The 24,244-nt window shown below is 27.2% G+C and overlaps 2 protein-coding genes across 5 annotated transcripts; both read right to left on the reverse strand.

The window, feature by feature from the left end:
• Nucleotides 1–5,891: 5,891 nt before the first annotated feature.
• LOC109796615 (pto-interacting protein 1) lies at nt 5,892–9,579 on the reverse strand. 4 transcript variants are annotated; one of them, XM_020356318.3, is made up of 9 exons: nt 9,406–9,577; nt 9,021–9,244; nt 8,737–8,832; nt 8,117–8,367; nt 7,904–8,030; nt 7,417–7,690; nt 7,014–7,146; nt 6,825–6,911; nt 5,892–6,194 (listed from the first exon to the last, which is right to left on the reverse strand). In XM_020356318.3, exons 3-9 carry the CDS (start codon nt 8,819–8,821, stop codon nt 6,066–6,068), a joined length of 1,086 nt encoding a protein of 361 aa, XP_020211907.1. In that variant the 5' UTR covers nt 8,822–8,832; nt 9,021–9,244; nt 9,406–9,577; the 3' UTR covers nt 5,892–6,065. The 4 variants fall into 4 exon arrangements, with proteins under 4 accessions (XP_020211907.1, XP_020211906.1, XP_020211905.1 ...); XM_020356317.3 differs by lacking the exon at nt 9,021–9,244 and having other exon boundaries at nt 8,737–8,888; XM_020356316.3 differs by lacking the exon at nt 9,021–9,244 and having other exon boundaries at nt 9,406–9,576.
• A 6,510-nt stretch (nt 9,580–16,089) lies between these two features.
• On the reverse strand, nt 16,090–18,626 carry LOC109796585 (S-adenosylmethionine synthase). The gene is made up of 2 exons (XM_020356259.3): nt 18,468–18,626; nt 16,090–17,535 (listed from the first exon to the last, which is right to left on the reverse strand). The coding sequence occupies exon 2, from the start codon at nt 17,525–17,527 to the stop codon at nt 16,343–16,345; it is 1,185 nt and encodes a 394-aa protein (XP_020211848.1). The 5' UTR covers nt 17,528–17,535; nt 18,468–18,626; the 3' UTR covers nt 16,090–16,342.
• Between the last annotated feature and the right edge of the window lie 5,618 nt (nt 18,627–24,244).

Below are 24,244 nucleotides of genomic sequence, written 5' to 3' on the forward strand. Positions count from 1 at the left end.
TAAGTATGTTGATAATTAAAATCAAATTCATATGTAATAAATTTAAATTTAATTATAATATCAAAATTTATTTTTAATTAATAATTATTATATCATTTTATCTTTAAAATGGAATTCACTCATTTATTCAAATGTATCATTGAGATAATATTGTTTTCACACTATGTGCACCTACGATTGAAATGAGTGTTTTAAATGTTTAAAATAGTATGGTATAATTTTATTTTATTTTTTATAAATGCTTAGAAACATAAATAAAAAGAGAAAGATAAACAAGTTCTTTTTTTTTTGTCATAAATATGACTTTTGCAGTATTTTAAAGTTGATAATTAAAAATTAATATGTGTTGACAAAATAAATGTTAATTTGAGATAATTGAGTAAAATTTGTAGTGATTGTTTTTTTTGTGCAGTGAAATTTCGGAGAGGTGTTCCAATACAGTTAAAGCTTTCGGGCTCAAAAAAAATATAAAAAAATACTAACAGAAAAATTTATATTTACTTCGCCCTAAAAAGATAAATGAGTGTTGGACGTTTTGAGTAATTACTCAGTGTTTGAAATGCATTTCCAGTGAAATAAAAAAAAATATATTAAAGTATCTACTATCTAGATCTAAGATAAAATTTGTAGATAAATTTATTAGTTATTAATTTTTTAGTTTTTTGAATAGAAAAATTATTTATTAATATTTTATAATTAAATAATTTTAATATTTCACTCTCAATAGATAAGATGGTTAATCCATTTAATCTATAATATTATTAATCTTAAATAAGATTTAAATAATTTTAATTTTAAAAAACTCCTTATAATAATTTATTGGAGTATTAATTTCTTTTTCTAAAATTTCTCGTAATACTTTTAATTTTAAAAGTAAATCAAGACCATCAATATTAGAATGTGCACCAATTCTTAAAAAAAGTCAAGATTAATAAAATATTTTTTTAACTCATTTTTACTTAAAATTTTAAATATTTCGAATTCAAATAAAAATTCATTTATATAATATTTAAATATTTTAAATGTCATACCAAATATTCATTTATAATAAAAATTCAAAATTTTCAATTTCATAAGTTGCTATACGTGACTTCATTTTTTAATTTTCATAATATTTTGATAATTGAATTAAAGTATCTCTTACTTTGACGCTTGAAACTTTATTGTTTTAACATTTTTAATTTTACTTTCCCATAAATGTGAGATAAAGATTTAATAGAACATTTGCATATAATATATTGCAAAATTTTCCATCATTTGGTACATGAAGCAAATAAAAAATAAATATGTAGTACAACTGAAAAAAAAAAAACTCTATTAAATGAATTCGCCATGTCACATAAAACTATATTCAAATTATGGCATCTACATTATGTATAAAATGCCCTTAGATTTATATATAATACTATCTTTTGCACTCCTTGATTTTTATCCCTCATGTTAGATCCATTGTCATAAGATTGTCCCCTTGGATCATCAATATCAAGTTCATATTTTTTCAAGACATTAATAAGTTCATTAAAAAAAAAATCCCTCATGTATGGTCAACTTTTAAAAATTATAAAAAGTATTCATTTGTTTTTATTGGAGAATTCATAATGTCTATGCATCTAATAATAAGAGTCATTTGTTCCTAATGACTTGCATCAAGAGTACAATTAAGAATAATAGAAAAATATTTTGTGTCTTTAGTTTTTTTATTATTTGAAAGGCAAACAATTATATAAGTTCGTTTTGTATAGTATTACTCAAGTAATGAGCCTAAATTTCATCATTCTTTGTGTGCCTGACATGTTCTTGTATAATCGGATCAAATTTCGCAAGCATTTTAATCAAACTCAAAACGTTACCAATATTTTTTTTCATATATTTTTTCATTTGTTCCACGAAAAGCAAGATTATTTTTAGAAAAATGCTTGACTATAACAATAATTCCTTTTCTTTATTAATTTGTTCTTGTTATTTTTTTATCTATTGTATTTGTTTTCCTCAATCTCTTTTCTAATTCAATCCATTTATTCATATTAGTGATATGCTCAAGACTTGTTTCATGACTTTTGAGCTTGGAGTCAAGATTTTTCCAATCTATAGTTCCTTCATTTACTAGTTGACTAATACCACTCGAACAAAATAACTTACAACAAAAACAACATACTTTATCTAAATCTCTAGAATAAATTAGCCATTTTCTATCATACTTTTCTCCACTTGGCAATATTCTTTGATAAAAAATGAATAAAAATGTCTATTATTTTTATCTTTTGGAAATTGAAAATTATCATGTCTAATTGGACCCTTTTCTATCTTTAATTCTCTAAATTTTTCATAAATATTTTTTCATTGTCGTTTATCAAAAATATTTTTAGGAAATTGACTTGATGTGTTATGCTAAATATTTACTTCTAATAAATTATCTTTATTTATATTTTTATTTACTTGCACTTGATCAAGACTATTAATATTTTCAATATCATTTACTAGTGATTTTCCTCTCACTTTTTCTAAATTTGAACTTCTTGTTATATCTATGTTATTGACAGTAAGAAATTTATCAAGAACGCCCGTTAAAATTGAATTGATTTAACTTTTCTACTTTTCTATTTTTTTTCTCAAATTTTTAAAATCAAATTCATACTTTCTATTTGACATTTTATACTACTACAACTTAATGAAATATAATAAAATAAAATAAACAAGTAAACCAAAAAATAAAAACAAGCATTACAAAATAAAAAAGAGAAAATGATGAAATGATAGAACCTCGAAATGATAAGAATTATATGTTGATATTATTCAGATCAACAATTTAAGATCAATTATCCACTTTAACAATTCATTTTAAGTTTTCAAAGAATACAAAAATGTTTAAAAGGGAAAAAAAATGAGAAGATCAATGGAATTTAAGATAAAAAATTATTAAATATGTAAGATATATAAAAAAAAATAATACCCATTATTTTTTTCTTACTATTTCAAACATGGTTTTTAAAATAGTAACACTATATAAAAATAAGGTATAATATTAATTAAAAAATAGTACAATTAATTATTAATTTTGGGATATCAAGATATATTTCATGACATTCATTTACCCCTCATATTTAACCAACATTAATTTACAAGAGAATAAATTTTTTAATTTTTTTTTAAAAACTTTTTACATGATTAGGGATATTAAAGATTCTAAAATTTGTAGAGCTGTCAAAATGGACTTGACCCGGTGAGCCAACCCGGCTCACCACGGGTTCGAGCTGGGTTGGGTTGAAAAAATTTGAAAATTTTAATATGAGTCAGATTTGAACCCGGCTCACTAACAACCCGGCTTACCCGGGTTGAACTCGTGGTGAGCCGGACTGGCCCACCAACCCGTGATTAAATTTTTTTTGAAAAAATATAATAATTATTGGGCCATGGTGCAGTCCAACATGAGACAATAATGATTTAATGTTGGATTGTGATTTGTAATTTTTATGATTTTGAATTGTATTTGAAGTTTAAGATGATTTTGGATTATATTTGAAGTTTAAGATGATTTTGGATTATATTTATCTATTTGAGATTATTTAGATTTGATTTGATTGTATTTAAAATTATCATTTAATGTTTGAGATAAATGATTTATTTATGGATGTCTTAATTAAGAATCTCATATTTTTAAAATAAGTTTAAATTTTTGGGCTTTAGTTGTATATTAAGAAAAAAAAATGAAAAAAATTAATTTTTTTTAAAGGTAAGTCAACCCGTTTAACCCACCAACCCGTGGTGAGCCGGGCCGAATTTGATTTTTTTGAACTCACTGATAAATAAGTCAGGTTAGGTTGGCCCACCAAATGACCAACCCGTGGTAGGCTACAACTCTAAAAATTTGGGACCTAAGACTCTTACCGCGATGACTTTGCTAGTCACGTGGCCCGTATCTACTTGTACATCCGCCATTTATCTAACATCTAAGACATTGGAAGGTGAGACCGTGAGAGGGAAGAGTGGACAAGGGAAAATTTGGAAAATGAGAAGAAAAATGAAAAATGAAAAAGGAAAAGGAAAAAAAAGAAGTTAAACCGTTAATGTAAATTTAGTAAGATGTAATGGATAAAAATCACAAAGCAAAACTGCTTTATGTTGTGCTTTAAAAAATAAAATGTACTAACAATGTAAAATAATAAATGTAGCCATTTAATTATGGATTTTCATATAATTAAAAATTATTAACTTTATAATAATTAATATAGAGGTGATTTTTTTAATTAATTGATATTATAATTTTTTTTACACAACTTATTAAAACTAATTCAAAATTGAGTTATAAATCAGTTCAACTCTATTTTGGTCAAAATGTTTTTATTTTAAAATTTGCGTTTAAATTATAAATAAAAAATAAAAATTCATAACTACCCTTCCCCTCAATTCCTTAATTTTTCAAAAAGTTTTGTTTGGATAAACATTTTTAGAAATACTTCTAGAAATTTTTTTTTCATAAATTAAAACTAGTTTCTACATAAGTTAAAAATAAGTTTTTAGATAAATTAATAAAAGAAATTTCTACAAATTAACTTAGACATAGCTAATTTTAGCATAGAGAAGTTTATTTAATTTTTTCTTTCTCATATGTACTTGCAGAAAATATGGCTAATTCAAGATAAAACTAATCCCTGAGCCTGGTCTTGCATCAGAGTTTTTGGGTGAAGTGACTAAAGGAAATCCCTTATATATTCTTCCACGGGCACATGTAGTTTTCTGTGCTTAAATTTGTCGCCAAAACAAGTTATTTTTTCATATTCATTCTACATTAAAGATGTTGGCATTTATGATTCAATATGACAAGCCTATCCAGTTTTATTGCCAGTTATGATATGTTGGAGTTCAAGATGATCAAAGCATTCGCCCCCATGTGGTTGCTCCGACAGAGTAAGAGTTGTTACAAGTCAAGATGGAATCTTACCTCCTACCCATAAAAGAATCGATTTTGATTTTAAAACAAGTTCATTAGTTTTTCTTATTTCATTCTTGAGTGTTTTGATGGACAATTTTTTCTCATTCTCGAAATTACTAAAAGGTTTGTTATATTCGTGCGTGTTTGGTTTCACGTTTGAAACGTGAAAAATCATGTTTAACGTGGAAGCTACAATGTATAGCTTCACGTTAAACGTGAAATCACGTTTCAAACGTGAACCAAACAGGCTTCTTCATTTCAAATTGGAATTACGTTACTTTTATTCTATTTATTTCTCAAATTGACTTGATCTTGTGTTTTGCCTGAAACTTCTTTTTTTTTTTTTGCATCTTTTTATTAACAAAAACAAGAAAGAAGTAGTTCAATTTTGAAAATCAATCCGTATAATAAATTTAGAATTTGACATAAAATCAAACCATGTATACTTTTTGTCGAGAACATAAATTCTCATTTTCAAAACAATAGATGGACAAAAGAAATGCTCAGCCTCTTCTTGATAAATAGAAATTTTGCATCCAATATTTCGATGAAATAAAAAAAAAATCATTATGCAAGATTGAGCCTTGGTTATTCTGACTTCGTTTCCAACATCCAATGACATACTATATGTTGTTTACTCTCTTTTCTGTTTTGAAGAGTGTTTATTACAGATTATCTAACCCAATCTTTTCATTTTGTACACTTTATTTTTAATTAAAATTAATTAAAAATTACAAAATCATGAGTGGACTTATTAAATGAGAAGTCAAACCCACAAACTTTCATGATGTCTAATAAATTTTAATCAAATAAAAAGTATGTTGTTAAAATACTTTTTGTCTGTTTTTTTTTCTCAAAAAATAAAAAATCATATAAGATGGAGCAAACAAGTACTCCCGGCTGATGGAACGTAGAGAGAAGGAAAATAGAGGAAACAAATACCAATAAAGAAAAATAAAAGAAGCTAGTAAATCTCAGAACACATGGATTATGAACAAAATGAATGCAGGGTAAACAATGAGATATATAAACATGTTCAAGCAAATTTCCATCTGAAGCAGTCACTTTCTTATATCTCGCGTGCACACTTGAGCACATACTCATTGATACAGATAGACAGAAATATAGACACAGATTAGTTTGAAGTTTCACCAGCAGGTCCATGTCTTGCGTTCAACAAAGGTTGAAGAGCTTTCACTACAATGCTCATGTTAGGTCTGAAATCAGCTTCATATTGCACGCACAGAGCAGCAACAGCGGCCATCTGTAATTAAGAAAGTATTTTGCTGTTAATATTGGTCTTAGTTCATTTCAACTAACAAATTTATCCAATAAAATTTTTCCAAAAGGAATAATATAACAAAGTTTTAGATTCAAGTTTTGGCTTCATGCAAAGCATTTACTGACTGGACAGTACACAAGATATAAGAATTATGCAGGTATCTATTGTAGGCTACTTTTGATCAGTTTGTTTTGTTGATTCACAGGCTTATATTTCAAAGTCCCCACACAACACCTCATCAAGGTAAAATGGCAAATGGCATGGTAACCAAAACAAGAAATAAAAAAAAAATTAAAAAAAACTCTCCAGACTATTTTATTAGACTCAATCACCTAATTCATCAGGATTCAAAAAGTTGGTTAATTTAGTTGATACCATTAAATTTGTACTAATTCTTTTTTCAAAATTAACTTTAACATTAGTAAGATTTTTACTTTACCAACTGCTTATTGAATTAAGCGATTTAATTAAGAGTATTTTTTGTGAAAAAATAATTAATCCAAGACAAATTAAAGATTGGTTCTTATAAAAAGGACCAACCAACACCTTTTATTTGGGTATTATTATAAAATGGACCGGAGAGGAGGGAGTATACTAAAACACAGTGAATACCTTAGCAACAGCTTTGGGCGGGTATTCTCCTCCGAGTCTTCCATCTACACACTGTCTGACTTTATCCTCACTGAGTCTTGGTGTAGCCTGAAACACGACTTACTGCGATCAGCTAGCTGGCCTACATTTTAAATTTTCTCCGTTACTGACAACAGGAAATTATATTGCAATGATGAGATTTGCATTTACCCAAGTAACCAGGCTCTGCTGCCCACGTGGTAGTGTATGATCTACAGGCTTCCTTCCAGTCAAAAGTTCCAGAAGGACAACGCCAAAGCTGTATACATCACTCTTAGCATTCAATTGACCAGTCATTGCATACCTGCATTCATGAGATTAGACAGATCAATGGATTGTAGTCAAGGTACTTGCCAGGACACTAACTAAAATACAAAATATATAAGAATAGTTTTATTTTTCCAAATTGATCATTTGTTAAAATTAATAAAGAAAAGGAAAAGTTCCAACTACTTTTTTAATAAATCTTCACCTATTATGCTCAAAACCAAGAAGTCTATGATAAGTTAACCAATAGGGCTAAAATAAAGCATGTCATACAATATCTCTTGAAAATCTGATATGCACATCTTACTCTGGTGCATGATAACCAAAGGTTCCAAGGACACGGGTGGAATGGAGACGTGCCGCCATGTCAGGAGCCTGATTTGACAAATCAAAATCTGCGATTTTAGCCACATCATCATCAAAGATTAGTACATTGCTTGACTTGATGTCCCTGTGGATAATGTGGGGATCAGCTTTCTCATGCAAGTACTCAAGCCCTTTAGCAGCCCCTACAGCAATTTTAACTCTTTGTGTCCATGTTAGAACAGGACCAGGCTGTGCTCCTTTAACGCCTTTTCTGCCTGCATATAAATGACAATGATAAGAACAAAACAATGTATGATGAAAAAAAGGAATACAATAAATATATCCTTTTAGCAGTACCATTGCTTGTCATGGCACAAAAAAGTAAAACTAACATCAAAATCCAAAACATCCACAATTCCTCTAATACAGGAAAATAATTTGACAAATGTTCATAGGTGTCAATAGTTTCCTGAAGCAATACCACATACCATGTAAAATATCATGAAGAGACCCATTGGATGCAAACTCATAAGCAAGAACACGGGAGTTTCCATCAATGCAATAACCAAGCAATTGAACAAAATTTTCATTCTTCAGCCTTGAAACCATTGAAACCTGAAAATTAAAAAGCCAAGTGAATTATTGACAATTCAATCAGAACAACCTCAATGATGAGACAGTAAGCCTAGGTCGACACCAACCTGGGCCAAAAATTCCTCATCAGGCTGTTTACTGGCATCTAATTTCTTGATTGCCGCAGCCTGCCCACTCCTCAGAACACCATAATATACTCTTCCATAGGATCCCTCTCCAATCAAAGAACTTTCTCCAAAACTATCTGTAATTTCTTTGAGTTCATCCACCGATAATTCAGGAACTTCAATGGGCTGAATTTTAACAGTTTGAGTACCCTGCTTTGCAGTTTCAGAGGCACGACCGTTTCCATCACTTCCTGCATGGTACAATTTATCCCATTAATTACAACAAATTCAATTTCGGTAATACAACATCAAACAAATTAACAGAATGAAGTATCATAAGACAGCTCTTAAGAAAGTGGATTATAGTCTAACTTAACCTTACAGAATTAGTTTGTAAGGTGAGGGTTCATCACTTATATACATTATTATGATCTTATCTTTAGTCATTATGGGATCTCCAACAACAACATCTACACAACTAAATCCCCTACTAATGTTTCAATCCAATTCAAATGAAAATGCCATTTAAAGATGCATGATTGCTCTGGGGTTGTATTGTGAGTTCTGACTACTGTATATCATCCCGGGGGCACTTCTCAAGCTAATATGAACTCAATTACCTGTTGTGTTTTTGATCAGATGTTGTCCTCCGCTTTCAGCAGTCTTCTGGAAGTCATCTTCTTCACAACAGCTGAAACAACTCATGATTCTTTCCGCTGATAATAATTCACAACTCCATCAGTTCACACTGGTTAATAGCTAACCTATCAAGCTTGAATATAAAATACAACTTCCATTTAGATTTTCGTTGCCAAAAAGAAGATAGATCATGGCAACAATCGCAACATTGAACAATTCAAAAGAAATAAATAACGTATTTGTGGGTTTTAGTTTGTCCAATTACATTGATTACTTTTACTTATTCACCATAGTTTTTATCTTGAACCAGTAATTGAACCTCCATTCCATCCATACAATCTGTGCATGAAAACTTTACAACACCGGCATCAGTGTTTCCGCCACACACACGCACAAACTTTCAATTGGCAAATAAATCGGAACAAATGAGTTTTCCGTCAATCAGAGTAAAACAGCAACTGACATCGAAGCCCACAGTTACGGATCAGTCTAAAACAAAAGCAACTATTACATGTCCATCACAGATTTTGGAAGAAAAAAAATGCTCATTCATTAAAAAAAAAATCTCAAAAATAAAAGTAAAACAGTGAAATTAAAAAAAATAAAAAAGGTTAGAGGCATTGAAGAGTGTATGATAGATGAAGGAGTACCTGGAATCGAATAGAAATAGTGTAGCTAAGAGAGTGAGAGCGGCGAGGAGATAGTTGAAGATCTCAGCCTAGAAACCGGCGAAATATGCGCAGGATAAGCGGCGACGAGGGCGTACGATAAAGCAGTCCAAGTTTTTGACTAATATTGGAATTGAAATGATTATTATTAGGTGAGCGTAAAGAATCTAATGCATTTATTACGTATATACAAAAATCTTAATCCAACTAATCATGTCACATTACATCCCACAAACACAAACGCAATAATGTAAGAAAACTTTATTTTAAATGTTTTTTCTTTATAGTTTCGTTTACATTCTTTATTAATTTTATACTATTTTTTTATTCATGGTATTTTAAAATATATTTTGTAAGTCTTTATATTTTTTTTTTCAATTTAGTGCTTATGATTTATTTTATATTAACATTTGTATTGGGATGACATATGAAAATTACTTTATGTTATTTTTAAATTGCAGTAATTTTTCATAAAATTTAGAATCTTTGTTTTATTTTTATGTTTTTCATATTTTTATACACCTTTAATAGAATATAAGTTTTAAAACAACTATTTTTAATATGTTAAAATATAAAATATTTATTTAAAAATTTAAACGCATCAATTATAATAAATATTGGATGTTAAGAATATGATAAACAATTGTATATTTCATTTTATTTGTTTCATCTTACAGTCGTTACTTTATTTTACAAAATTTGAAACAATAACTTTTTTGAAAATATTTTTTTTATCAAAAAAATAATATTTATTATTATTAAAATTTATAAAAAATAAGATATCTAAAATCGTCTTTTAACTTAATATATATATATATAAAGATATTTAAAAAAATAAAATCACATAAAAAATAAGAGAGACTAAAGAGCGAATATATATATATATATATATAATTAAATAATAATTAAAAATATATTTTAAAATACAAGACTATAAAAGAAAATAAATAAAATTATAAAGATAATAATATGTTTAAAGCTAGTCTCTAAATTTAAAGGGAAACCATATGCGTAAAATAAAATTATATATCAGTTTTCTATCTTTCAATTACATTATTTATTACATTTATTAATGATGAAGAGAAATATTATTTATTATATGAATTATTATACATGTATTATTACTCAAATTTAAATACTTATATTAATTATTGTATAAATTATTATACATGTATTATTAGTTAAATTAAAAAACCTTCATTTTGTTATTTCACAATTTTAATTATTTTTAATTTTAATTTCCTTTTTAATTTGTATAACTTTTTTATCATTATGTAGTTCATAAATATTACTGATACTAGTTTGATGATTTATTTGTTAATGCATCAATAAATACATTCACTTATTGGTGGTATGAAAAGAAATTAATAATTAATATACCTAAAAATGGACACTTTTTTTATAATTAGAACAAAAAATGTAAATATTTATTTTTTATGTTAATGCTCATTGTAACACTATTTATAATTGACTAAATGCTTAATTTGGTCCCTCATAATAATAAAAAAAATTAATTTGGTTCCACTTTATTTTTTTTTAATTTAGTTCTCAATAATTTAAAAACACATCAATGTGAGACTTTCATCCAAATTCTACAAACGGTATTAAATGTGGACGACGTGGATGTCACGTAGATGCGTAGGTCCACATTTAACACCGTTTGTAGAATTTGGATGAAAGTCCCACATTGATGTGTTTTTAAATTATTGGGAACTAAATTAAAATAAAAAATAAAGTGAGACCAAATTGAAATTTTTAATTATTATGAGGAACAAAATTAGGTATTTAGCCTTTATAATTATTATTTTTTTGTAAAAAAATAATTAATATAGTTTAAATTATTTTGGAAGAATATTTACATATTAATTTGTTTACGTGAATATTCGTTACGATGTCCTATAGGTGAAATTTTGTTTACGTGAATTTTGTGAAATAAATTTTATTATAATTTTGTATTTATACTTATTTTAAAAATTTTGCAATTAAAAATTAATATAATTAATGTCTTAGTATATCATTGTTGTTTCAATTTCCAATATTTAATGTTTTTAAATAATAATTCAAAAATTATTTATTTGAAAGAAAATAATATTGCAGAAGTTGTTACTTTTTAATTTTGTTTATTTATTTTTTATTTATTTTAAAATTACTCATAATTAATAATTATATAGATATTGTTTTATTATTTTATTATATTGTTACAATTTCATTTTCTTATAATTAAAGATTTAAAAAAAAGAGATTAATTATAAGAAAAAACTCCTATAATTTTTTTTATATAGAAATCTTGGGAGAAATAATGCTTTAAAAGTTGTTAGGAAAGAAATAACACTTCAAAAGTTTTTTATTCTTTTTTTATCATTTATATTTACATTAGATTTGTCCATAATTAATAAATTGTTGTTTTATTATGCTTTTTTTTAAATATTATTTATGTCGTTACAAATTCAATTTTCTATAATTAAATATTGTAAGTCAATTTTTATTATAATTTTTTATGCATGAAATATTCTTTAGTGAATTTTGTGAAATAAAATTAATGTAATTTTTTTTATTTATATTGCATAAAAAAAATGAATTTATGTTACAATTTTCTGTAGGTGAAGTTTTTCTTACGAAAATTTTGTGAAATAAAATTTAACATATTGTTTATGTTTATTTAAATCTGTTGATAATAAATAAATAATATAATTAATATTCTATTATGTCATTACAGTTTCAGTTTGTTATAAATTTTTTTCTAAGAAATCTCATAAATAAAATAATATTATGAAAAGAAATTATTATATGTAAGTAAATTTTTATAAAAAATATATTGCACAAAAAATTTATGACAAAATTGTTTGCTTTAATACAAATAAGATAAGTTAATCGTCAATGTAATTTGACGAAAAATATTTTTTTTTGACACAATATAAACAAATGTTTTTATCACTTACTTTTATATAAGGGAATTTCGAGATTTATCGACAATAATGTATTATTATTATTATTATACTTTAATTCACTTATATTCTGAATTTGATTTTTTTTTATAAATTTTTTATAAATATGAAACAGTCTTTATACTTATTATCACTTTTATATATAGTCACGTATCGTGTCTTATTTTGAGATGCATGTCTTATGGCTTCTTATATTAATTTTTTTTAATGGATTGTCAAAATTAAAGAATTATTTTATTTTCTTATTTATAGTTTTAATATGTTGTTTTCATTTACCATTTATCGATGTTTGGAATTTTGAATAAGATACGAGATATTTATTAATTGAACATAATTTTTATATCCTCTTTGCCTCTTTTTATTGGTTCTGGTCCACTTGCAATCAAAACTTCATCGAAATAAAAAAAAAAAAAATACTACTAGTAATTATTTTTCAAAAATATTTTTAAAAAATTATTTATTTGAAGTAGAGACTTTTAATTCAATGGCAAATTAATATATAGTAATAATGAGACATTCGAATAATAACTAACTTTTTACTCATGTTATTTATTTTAAATAATAATCACATTATATGATTGATATTACTAAAAACAGCATAAACTTTACGGCATAAATAATTTCCAAAAAAAACGTTATGGCATAAGTTATTTACATGCATAAGTTATTCATTTTGAATGCAAATATTTTATTTAGACATGTTTTTATATTTTATGATAATTTTATATAAGATAAAGCAAAAAATATATAATAAAAAATTATTTTTATGTTTTCCAATTCTAACTTATATTTGTGGGATTTTTTTATATATATTTTAAATACATCGTTTCTTGTATTTAAACATGATTGTTAGTATTGTAGATTTCGTTGATACTGAATTTGATTTTTATTGAAAAAAATATATATTAACATTTGAAAACATTTAAACAGACCAACATAATACATGAATAGTCATTAATTTTAATTCATTTTTAATATTTTATATAAGATAAAATTCTTTATATATTAATTTTCAAATTGACAAATAACTTGATACTATTGTTAATAATAGTATGAAGTTTTGCTGTAATTGTTTGAGCATGGACTTGAAAATTTTATTTCATAATAAATGGATGTGTATATATATTATAATTATTATTTTTAATTGTTTTATACTTTTATATATATATATATATATATATATATTCGGATGATGTGTGGCGAGTTGTTACACGTAATCCACGAAAAAAAAAAAAAGAACTCTTTATATTATTCGACAATGAATTAAAAAGTTAATTAAAATGGAATAAGAGTACAAGACCCATGATGTCTTTCCTTTTCTTTGTTATTTTTTCAAATAATTTCCATAACCCATAAATAATGACTGGTTGGTCAAATGATGTATAATATTAATTAATGGGCAGTATATTAGTCCCACCCTCATAAGTCATAAATAAATCAATGATGACTTATGACGTAAACAAAGCCATCCTTTATACGAAACAAAGGTTCTTTTGGCAACCCTTTTGATGAAAATTTATTGTCTTCAAATAAAAGTCATTCTTTATATTTTTTCCCCCTATGTATATGGATTCAGAGTTTGGATCCTCAATTTCTTTCTCGCTATTTTTATTTATTTATCAATTTTAATAATTTTGGAGGTATAAATCACATTAAATGTTAATCATAAAATAATAATTAATATTTAATATCATTTATACATTTATACACTTAAAAAAACTATGAAAATAAAAAAAAACAAAAAAAAAAAGAAATAGGGAGGATCTTTATGATAGAGGGCAAAATTAACTTATTCTTAAAACTTGAAAGGAGTCATCTCACTTTAATTATTTATTTTAATGTTTTTAAATTGTGTTTAGCTTCCACAATTGAATTAAATTACTTAGTTTAACTTTGTGTTAAATATACTTACTTAGCAAGTAATTTAGTTTAAGGAATCCATCAGTTTAAAACGTTATTGTTTCTTTCTTTTCAAAATTAAAATGACTCATGATTTCAGGAAAAAAAAAAACCTACTAATATTTGCAAACAAAGTGCATTTTTCATCATTATCATTTTTTTCAGAGGAATCCTGATCTTTAAAAGTTTTTTTTTTAAAAAAATTCCTGCTTTCATTTAGTCCCTCAAAAATTTATCACAATCCTTCATTTTAGTCGTTGACGGTTCAAACAAAGCAGTCTAATTTAAGAATTTGGATCCTTTCCATATCTTTTCATGTCCATTTCTTTCATTTTTTAAATTTAAAAAATAAAATAAAATAAAGATGATACACATTTTAAGAAAAATAAGATTTATGTTATTGAAACTTTATCCATTTTTATAATGTTGAGTGTATAAATGATATTAAATACTAATTACTTTTTTTATGATTAATATTTAATGTCATTTATACATTGAAAATTATGGAAATAGACATGGAGAGAACCAAACTCCTATCATAACATATTGTGTATTATAATTTTAAAATATGTCATATTTTAATTTCCACGTGGTATTATATCCGTCACTCACATTATACGCGTGTTTTCTAGTTGCATAGCTTATTCACAAATACGCAAGAATTATTGATGAAATGGAATATGTCCAAGCATAGTTAAAGTTCTGTGAATAAATGCCAATTTTTGAAGCATGTAGCGCTAGTGAATAAATGCCAATTTTTTTATCTACCAAGAGAATAAATAAAAATATTCATATTTTTGCTTCACTTTATTCTGTTGAATTTAATTGAAATATACTGATATAAAAAAAAAACACTCAGCATTATTAGTCAATTAATAATTATTATATATTAAATTCATATTTTTTAATACTTATTATATAATTAAATTCATATTTTTTAATAATTATTTAAAAATAATATTCAAAAGTAATTTCTAAAAAATCCTTATATGTTAAAATTGAACAGCTCAGGTAAACTAAGATAAAATTCTTCAGGTAAACTAAGATAAAATTCTTTATATATTAAAACTGACCAGGTCAAAGACTCAAAGTAAAGTAAGATAGGTGATTTATTATCGATAAGATAGATGATTTATAACTATCAATAATGACTAACATTAATAATAACTCTTGTATTCTTTAACTAAATTATTTAAAATTCAAATGTTAACAAATCAAATAGACTATGTTAGCTTTGTGAATAATAATATTTTGTATGAATATTATAATTAAAAAAATTGATGATTTATAACTAAGAAAATAAGCGATCCATTATAAAATACATAAAGTGTCCGACCAACTATATAACTAAATGATAAAGAAAAGGTCAACAATGAAAAAAAAACTCGAACTAAACTCAAAATTGTTTTTCACATAACTTTTGTTTGTGCTTCTTTTTATGCTACGGAAATTAAAAATCAAATACGACTGCGCCGCTAGCATAAGAAACAATTCCTATAAAGTTTTAATGTAAAAAATTGCGCAAATGTAAAGCAATTGTTTTTCTTTCTTTCAATCGCAGCATAGCATTAAGCACGTAACTTCTCCAGTTTTTAAATAGAATAACCAAAATGTACCAAAAAAGAAATGAAAATCGTTTTATTTTATATAATCATAAACAACTCGAGGTAAGCAAACATTAAACAGAGTAAACTAACGTAACAAGTCAATATCCAAAGAGTAACATAACTTAAGGTAATTAAGGGTAGTTTCTAACTCAGTCGAAAGATATCTCTATATAACAGTAATAATGATAACTAAAATTAAAACTTAAAATATGTAATGAAATTTTTAAAATGGAAGTTTAATTAAAATAGTAATGGTGTTCAAAACAATTTTCATTCGCATCAACTCGGTAACATTGCATTAACAAAAAATAAATTGTAAGTAAAAAAAAATATCGAGCAGCTTAGGTATGATGGTGATGAGATGGTATTAGACCTATGAATGGAGGGAGTAGTAGCAATGAGACACACAAATTATTCATCCACACCCAGTAAGACATTCATTGAATGGAGGGGTTAATTTCACAACTCTTAGGCCTGAGACTTGTCTCCCTTGAGTGGCTTCACAACTTCCCAGGTGAAGTCTGGGTCATCCCTTCCAAAGTGTCCATAGGCAGCGGTCTTGAGGAACCTATGGCCACCCCTCTTGAGGTCCAAGTTAATGGTGATCATTCCAGGTCTGAAGTCAAAATTCTCCTTCACAATCTGAAGAATCTCCTTGTCAGGAATCTTCCCAGTTCCATAAGTGTCAACAAACACTGACAAGGGCTCAGGGACACCAATGGCATAAGAAACTTGAACAATGCACCTTCTGGCAAGGCCATTAGCCACAACACTCTTTGCAGCCTGTCTTACAATATAGGCACCACTTCTGTCAACCTTAGTAGGGTCCTTGCCAGAAAAGGCACCTCCACCATGGGCACCCCAGCCTCCATAGGTATCAATGATGATCTTTCTTCCAGTGAGACCAGCATCACCGTGGGGGCCACCAATGACAAAACGACCAGAAGGGTTAAGGTGGAAGATGGTCTTCTCATCCAGGTACTTCTCAGGAATGACAGGCTTGATAACATGCTCTTTAAGGTCAGCAGCAATCTGGTCATTGCTCACAGTCTCATCATGCTGGGTGGATATGAGAACAGTGTGGACACGAACTGGAACCATGGCACCATTTTCATTGTAGTACTCAACAGTTACTTGAGTCTTGCCATCAGGCCTCAACCAAGCACAGGTACCATCCTTCCTTACCTCGGTGAGGCGAGCGCCGAGTTTGGTTGCAAGGACATGGCTTAGAGGCATGTACTCAGGGGTTTCATCAGTGGCATAGCCAAACATGTGACCCTGGTCACCAGCACCAACTTCCTCTGGGCGCTTGGTGAAGTGACCGTGCACACCCTGGGCGATATCAGGGCTCTGCTGCTCAATGTTGACCAAGACCTTGCATTTGTCAGCATCGAGACCAACATCATCGGAGATGAATCCAATGCTGCGGCATGTGTCACGGACAATCTTCTCATAGTCTACATTGGCCTTGGTTGTGATCTCACCAAAGACCATGACCATGTTGGTCTTGGTGCATGTCTCACAGGCAACCTTGCTGTCAGGATCCTGTTCAAGGCATGCATCGAGCACTGCATCGGAGATCTGGTCGCATAGCTTGTCAGGGTGACCCTCGTTCACAGACTCAGATGTAAATAGAAAGGTTTCTGCTGCCATTTCTCAATCTACACAAAACAGCAAAAACCACAATATTTAGTAATAGTATCATTAGAAAGCACAAATGCTTAAAAACCAAAAGAACTTCACTTTTTTCTTTTTTATCAAAAATAATTGCAATGAATACGTGAGAATTCAAGTATAGGACAGAAACTTCCATCACCAGGTCGACCCTAATGACTAAAAAAGTTAGTAAAGATATTCACTTGGTGCTCATCAATAGCAGCTGAAATTCCAGATCATATTGCAAAAGGAATAAATTAAAGCGCCATCCCCACAACAAATTGAAAGAAGATCTCGAAAGTTTATGCCAAGATTGCTTAAAATATAGTTTATCTTGATTTACTTTTTTAAAAAGCTTTGGTCTAATAAAACAATTAAATACAAAACGATAACAAAGTATATATCCGGATTCCACGGCCACCAAGTTGGACAGAGTGTAGGATTTCTAGAAACACGAAAGCACACCATATATCTCCAAAAAAATAAAATAGTTCATTTCAAAATTTGGAAATAAAAAAGTCCTAATTGGAATCACTTGTAAATGAACATTGTGCAACCGAGTTGAACAAGCAAATAAAATAACTAGCATCACATCAAGCACCAAAACAAGATCTAAAGAGAGAAAAACAGCTGCAACGAATTAGTGGATTATTATTGCGAAAACATCAGATCTAATACCACAAAAGAACAAAACTCAGGAAATAAATAATAAAAAAGTAAATCAGTAGAAAATAGTATTTCATATACTCAAACGACAACAGTAGACGCATATCAGAGAGTGCAAATAAAATTCAGATCTGTAACCGTAACGGTGTAGTTAGGTCAAAAGAGGAAGCAGCTTATTTGGACAGTAATGAATGGAAGATGAACAAATAATGGAAAGGAAAAGAAGGTTTACGAAAGAAAAGAGAGAAGGAGAAGGGTGAAGAAGAAGAACCTGAAGCGAGTGAGAACGAATGGGTTTGAAGCAAAGAATGTGACTCGCTAGAGGCTGACCAGACCTTGAAACAACCAAACTCCAAACGCTGTGGGGAAGGCCAAGGACTCTGTCTCCCTATTTATACTAATCAATGCCCCCCGTGTGACCGGCCACCGGAACTTGCGGTATCGCCGTTAGATTTGACGCCCAAATTAAGGGGTTGGTGAGATTGCGAAAGAACTTCTATAACCGAATATTGCCTGTCACACACCAACCCAAACCGATTACGTGTAGGTGTCGGTAGCACAGGAGTAGATGTAGGTCCCATTGTCACCTTGCTTAATTTTTTATTTTTTATTTCTGAAATACCTTCATTCAAATTTTAAAGGCACTTACTTTTTTTTTTTATTATTATTTTATTTTATAATATTTTCTATTATGAGTGTGGAAATTTTTATACAGAATATATATAACCAGACCGAATATTACATTTTATACGGAATATATATTATATATTTTATACTTTAATATAAAATATGTAATTTTTTATTTTTATTTATGTAAAAATTGTAAAATAAAAATATTTTAGTTTAATTTAAATATTTGATTTGATTAGTTTATAATTATTTTAAACAAATTTATTTTAAAAAATACATAGAGTTCAACTTACCTGTTAATTATGTTATATTTATATCAGATGATTGTTTTTTTAGTAAATAATTAAATTTAATATATTTATTTGTTATAATTCTTATCTGATTGTTTAATTATTTTTTAGATAATTGTATAATTAATATAATATTTATATTCACGGATACCTATTATAAAGATTTGATTGATTATTTTTCTTATCATAAAATGACTATTATGCAATGAAGAAAGTAAAATAACATATAACTAATATAAGGTTATCATGCATAACGACGTATGTATAAGGTAAAAAAATATAAAAAGAATAATTTGTATATATATACAATTTACATACAAAAGTTTATAAATAATTCTTATTATCATATAAACTGCTATATAATGACCTAGTCACAATCAAAAGTTAATCTTGTTTTACTCTCTTGATTGTTACTCAAAATCTTTTGTGTCATTTATATGCTTTGTAGTCTCTTATTTGTATAAAATGACAGGTTCAGTCTGGTTTATTTTGTCTAAAGAGTTTAGACTATATATACAACTTATCTTCATTAGTCTAATGAATTTAATCTGTCATGTTTTCTAATATGTAATTTTATATCTACTTTGCACATTCTTTCTACACGAGAGCGACACAAAGTGTAAATAACATACAACTTCAACTTGTTACCAATACTATTCATACAACTTACAATATAAAACAACTTAAATATCTTCATCTTAATAACATAATCATCATACAATATATAACTAATATATTGTCACACATATCAAATTCAAAATAATAACACATATTTGATGATAAATTTAAAATAATTGAATTGAATAGATGTTGTATATGAATTTGAAAGGAGTATGATAACATTTACATCATCTAATTAAGTTAATATATGATTTTAAAATAATTAGATAATATAAATGCTATTTACAATAATTTCAAATTCATATAAAACATCTATTCAATCCAATTATTTTTAAATTTATCATGAAATGTGCGTCATTTATTTTAATCTGATTTTAACAAATGGGCCCAATATATATCATTAAATGCGCGTCATTAGCCTTACAAATGACGAGTATATATACCTATATGTCTTACAGCAAAATAATATGCACCTATATCTGAATTGGGCATTAATTAATATAGGCAAGTAAAATTTAATTAATTAACGAATATTTTTCTGAGTGTGAAAATGTGGCAATTTTATTTTATTTCATTTCATTTTAGATCGGTAATTCGGTGTTGACTCTTTGAATAATTTATGGTGCGTGTGGGATAGTCAAGTCTACTAGATTGAGCTTTTATAGGAAGAGAAAGGAAAAACCAAATGCATAATGACAAAAATTTATGCTAAACCAATCAGCGCTGGCGTTGGTGAATGTCTGAATGACATTAGGCAATGTAATTGGCGTAATAGCATCTCCATTCTCCAATATGGCACTCATATTCTAAATCAATGGGAAATTAACATTTTTTTAGTCAATAAAAGGAACCTGAATGAGTTTATGCATCTATCACCGGATGAAGTTAGATAGTTGGTATGAAATCACATATCATTCTCGGGTATTTTATCATTCTTTAAATTTCCAAATTTAAATATCTAACATATTATTTAAATTTTAAAAAATATTATTCTTCTTTTAGAATATTGTTTAAGATTAAAATTTATTGAAATTATTTTAAAACTTTATTTTCCTTTTTAATATTAAGATATTAAGTCAATAAATAGATATGTAAGATGAAAATAATTAATTAACTTGAAAAATGAGTTATTGTCTTAAATGAAAAATGAGTCATGTGAAATTTTTTATTATTATTAAGTTTCAATAAAAAAAACTTATGAAAGAGAGTTTATCAAATTTTGCCAAAAAAAAAATTGTGAAAAAAGATTTTAAAGTTTGACTCATGAATCAAAAATCAATTCCAGCAAAAAAGAAAGTCACAGTTTTAGCTAATGAACAAGAAAAAGATTCATATGAATTAGGAAGACGATGTGACCATATATAATATAGAGAAAAGATATATATGCTAAAAATAGTTTTAGTCAAAATGAAGGTATAATAATTATTAACTTGGGTCATGTGATGATTGATGAGGTGGCGATGGATACGACTGAATATCTTAAATTAATAATTAATTGACACATTATTGCAAGTGGAAACACCATATTCGATTCTTGATTCTTCCTATATGGTGGTAAGTAGGAGGTTGGTGACCAACCAAATTGAAGCTTAATGAGTAAACAAGTAATGGAAATTGAGCATATAAGAACTCAACAAACCCATTACCAATGCCAAGTGTGCTTAAGCGCTTTCCACATTTTAGAATCTACGTAATCAAATAAATTATGAGTTAATCATTTATATATTGATAGTTTAAATTTTTTTACATTGATAATTAATTATATATTTTAAATTATTTTATTTTATTTTTATTTAATTAAATAAACAAATAACATGACACTACTAAAAAATATGATTGATTGTCAGTATAAATTTTTTTTTACATTAATAATGTATGGATGATTAACTCATAGATTAAAGACTCTTCTAAAAATTAAACTTCAAAGTAAGTTCTAAATACTCTTTTAAAAAAATAATTATTAAAAAATGGGATTATAAAAAAGTGATGCAAAAGTTAATTACATAGTCTATTTTATAAATAAGAATAAGAATCTGATTTAGAAAAAGAAAAGAATGGAAGAAAAAGAGGTAAATAAAAAATAAATTGGAAAGGAAAGTTTGGAAATAAAAAAGAATAAGTGTGGCATTGCTGTCAGTGAATTAGGCAAACTGGCACGTAACGGTCATACGCGGTTGGTGACTACCAATCAGAATCAGTGCACGCATTCTTTATCTTGGCAAATTATTCGATTGAAAATACACAAATATCTTTGACTCTTAATAATTAATAAATAATGTAATCAAAATTTATGGTGATATATTTAATCACATTTGACATCTAGGGCATATATTAAATAAAAATATCTTAGTTCTTCAATTTTTATTTTGATTGTGAGTTCTTCAATTTTTATTAATTAATGATAAATTTGTCATTAAGTATAACCTAAAGAGAAAATTATAAAAATTAGACAAAATTACCTATCAATAAATCCAGTTCCTCCCAATCACCCTCCTAAAAAAATATACTGCCATTTTAATAAAAATATAAATTGAACCAACAAAGCTCATAGAATTAGATAAATAGTTATGTGTTTTTTGACGGCAAATAATTAAGTTTTTAAGCACAAGACTATAGAAAAGCTCGTCTAAAAATAATAGTAGTTTTTAGTTATTGGTTAGAGATATTCTTTTTATATGCTTAAAAAATTACATATCATTTAATAAGAAAATTAATGTTAACACAACACAACTAAGGAATGATGTTGTTCTTTTATTCCACAACTAAGAAAATTAATGTTAACACAACTAAGTTGAAATAATGTTACACCCATTGATTCACACTTTTAAAGTTAAACACGTGATTGCTTTATTTCACAATGACCTTATGGGTCGGTTACTTGACTTCCTCTGAACTAGTGTCGCAGTGATTTTAGTCAACCTTAAGCCATAGATTATGAGAATGTTATATAGTTGACATACGCGTTTATCTTCCACAATTAAACACTAATTAATCTTTTTGGTAAAGTTTTATTGGCAGGGCTATCAATGTTTAATACTCCATCTAGAACTAGAATACAACCGGATTTACCCTTTGAGCACTAGAGATAATGTTTGTATTTTAAGTGGGGAGTTTGATTGTTTATTCCTTGCTTTCATGTGGAGCATGTGCATCTCTACTCTCTAATCCAAAAGCACAAAGAGAGAGAATAAAAGGAACGTGAAGAGAAAGAACTCAAGGATTGAACTTTACAAGTGGGAAGAGATAGAGAAGTCCCATATCTTCGGCGTTTGAATTTTGAAGTATAGATCTGATATCTGGAATCTGGATGGATCAAAAGACCATAAATGTGGTAACATGCATTTGTCTTGTACTATTAATGCAGTTCGTTACAAACACACGCAACAGCCAAGACACAACTTATTGCCGCCATAATTCTTAAAATAGTAGTAATTGGAAAGACAGTTATATTTCAGAAACCTAGATGCCTAGAAAGAATTAAACTTGAATTGCAGATTGTAGGTGCGTTTAATATGTGGGGAAAAATCAGAATCCTGCAAGGTAGGTGTGGAATTGTGTCAGCGCCACATTTTGTAAAAATCAATTCTATAGAACGAAACAACACTCTAACCCCATCCTTTATGATTATATTTGATAAGCCTTCATAAAATATGATGTAAGTTCTACATTTAGATTCATGGTTGAAGGACGCAATTTTATTTTTACGCCAGTGTTTTATACACTCAACTTTTTCTCAACATTTCCCTCATTAAACATCTAGTCTTTCTTTCCGAAGCTTCTCGTGCATGATTCACATGGTAAGTATGACTGGATTTAGCGTAAAGATTAAAAAAATATATATATTAAGAATTTAATCTAAAATTAAAATCATGATGTGTCTCTTCATATTCATAACAAAAAAATAAAACTCCCACACAAAGTTTTTAAAAGCAAAATTATTTCACACTTCTTTTGCTGGAATAAAAATGAATAAATAGGGAGGAAGATAGGAAATGAGATGTGTTTAGCAAAGTATATTGAGTCTTTTTCTTTCATTGCGAAAACAAAAAGGAAATTAAAGAAAAATGTGAGGATAAATATAAATGTCAAGAAGATATTGGAACATAATTTTAGAAGAGATGACAGGACAAAGGTTTATTTTAGTCACGGTACTAGATTACTTTATATATCTGTAAAATGTAAGAATATTTTCATATTATAAATTTTATTAGAATTGCTTAATTTTTATCTTACCCGTAAAATGTAAGAATATTCATATTATAAATCTTATTAAAACTACTTAATTTTTATTAAAAGTTTGTAATTTAGTTTTTGATGTAGCAAATAGGAGAAAATAATTCTTAATTATTAGTTAAAAAAATGATTTAACAATAAGAACTCGATGTCATTATGTTAATTAAAAATTGCTTGATGGTATAACAAAAAATGATAAGACTTCATTTTTTTTCAAAAAGGGATGTCACTGTATATGGTCAATAATTCATAACATAAAATAATTTAAAATACT

This window comes from Cajanus cajan, chromosome 6 (genome assembly GCF_000230855.2).
Source record: "Cajanus cajan strain Asha chromosome 6, NIPB_CcT2T_4, whole genome shotgun sequence".
Taxonomy (NCBI): Eukaryota; Viridiplantae; Streptophyta; class Magnoliopsida; order Fabales; family Fabaceae; genus Cajanus; species Cajanus cajan.

Bases quoted from the DNA above. Each gene is read 5' to 3' on its own strand.
- LOC109796615 (XM_020356317.3), bottom strand. From the start codon at position 8,821: ATGAGTTGTTTCAGCTGTTGTGAAGAAGATGACTTCCAGAAGACTGCT. The intron at 8,368-8,736 runs GTAATTGAGTTC...TGTACCATGCAG, and splicing joins TCTGATCAAAAACACAACAG to GAAGTGATGGAAACGGTCGT. The intron at 6,912-7,013 runs GTAAATGCAAAT...GTCGTGTTTCAG, and splicing joins AGCAGAGCCTGGTTACTTGG to GCTACACCAAGACTCAGTGA.
- LOC109796585 (XM_020356259.3), bottom strand. From the start codon at position 17,527: ATGGCAGCAGAAACCTTTCTATTTACATCTGAGTCTGTGAACGAGGGT.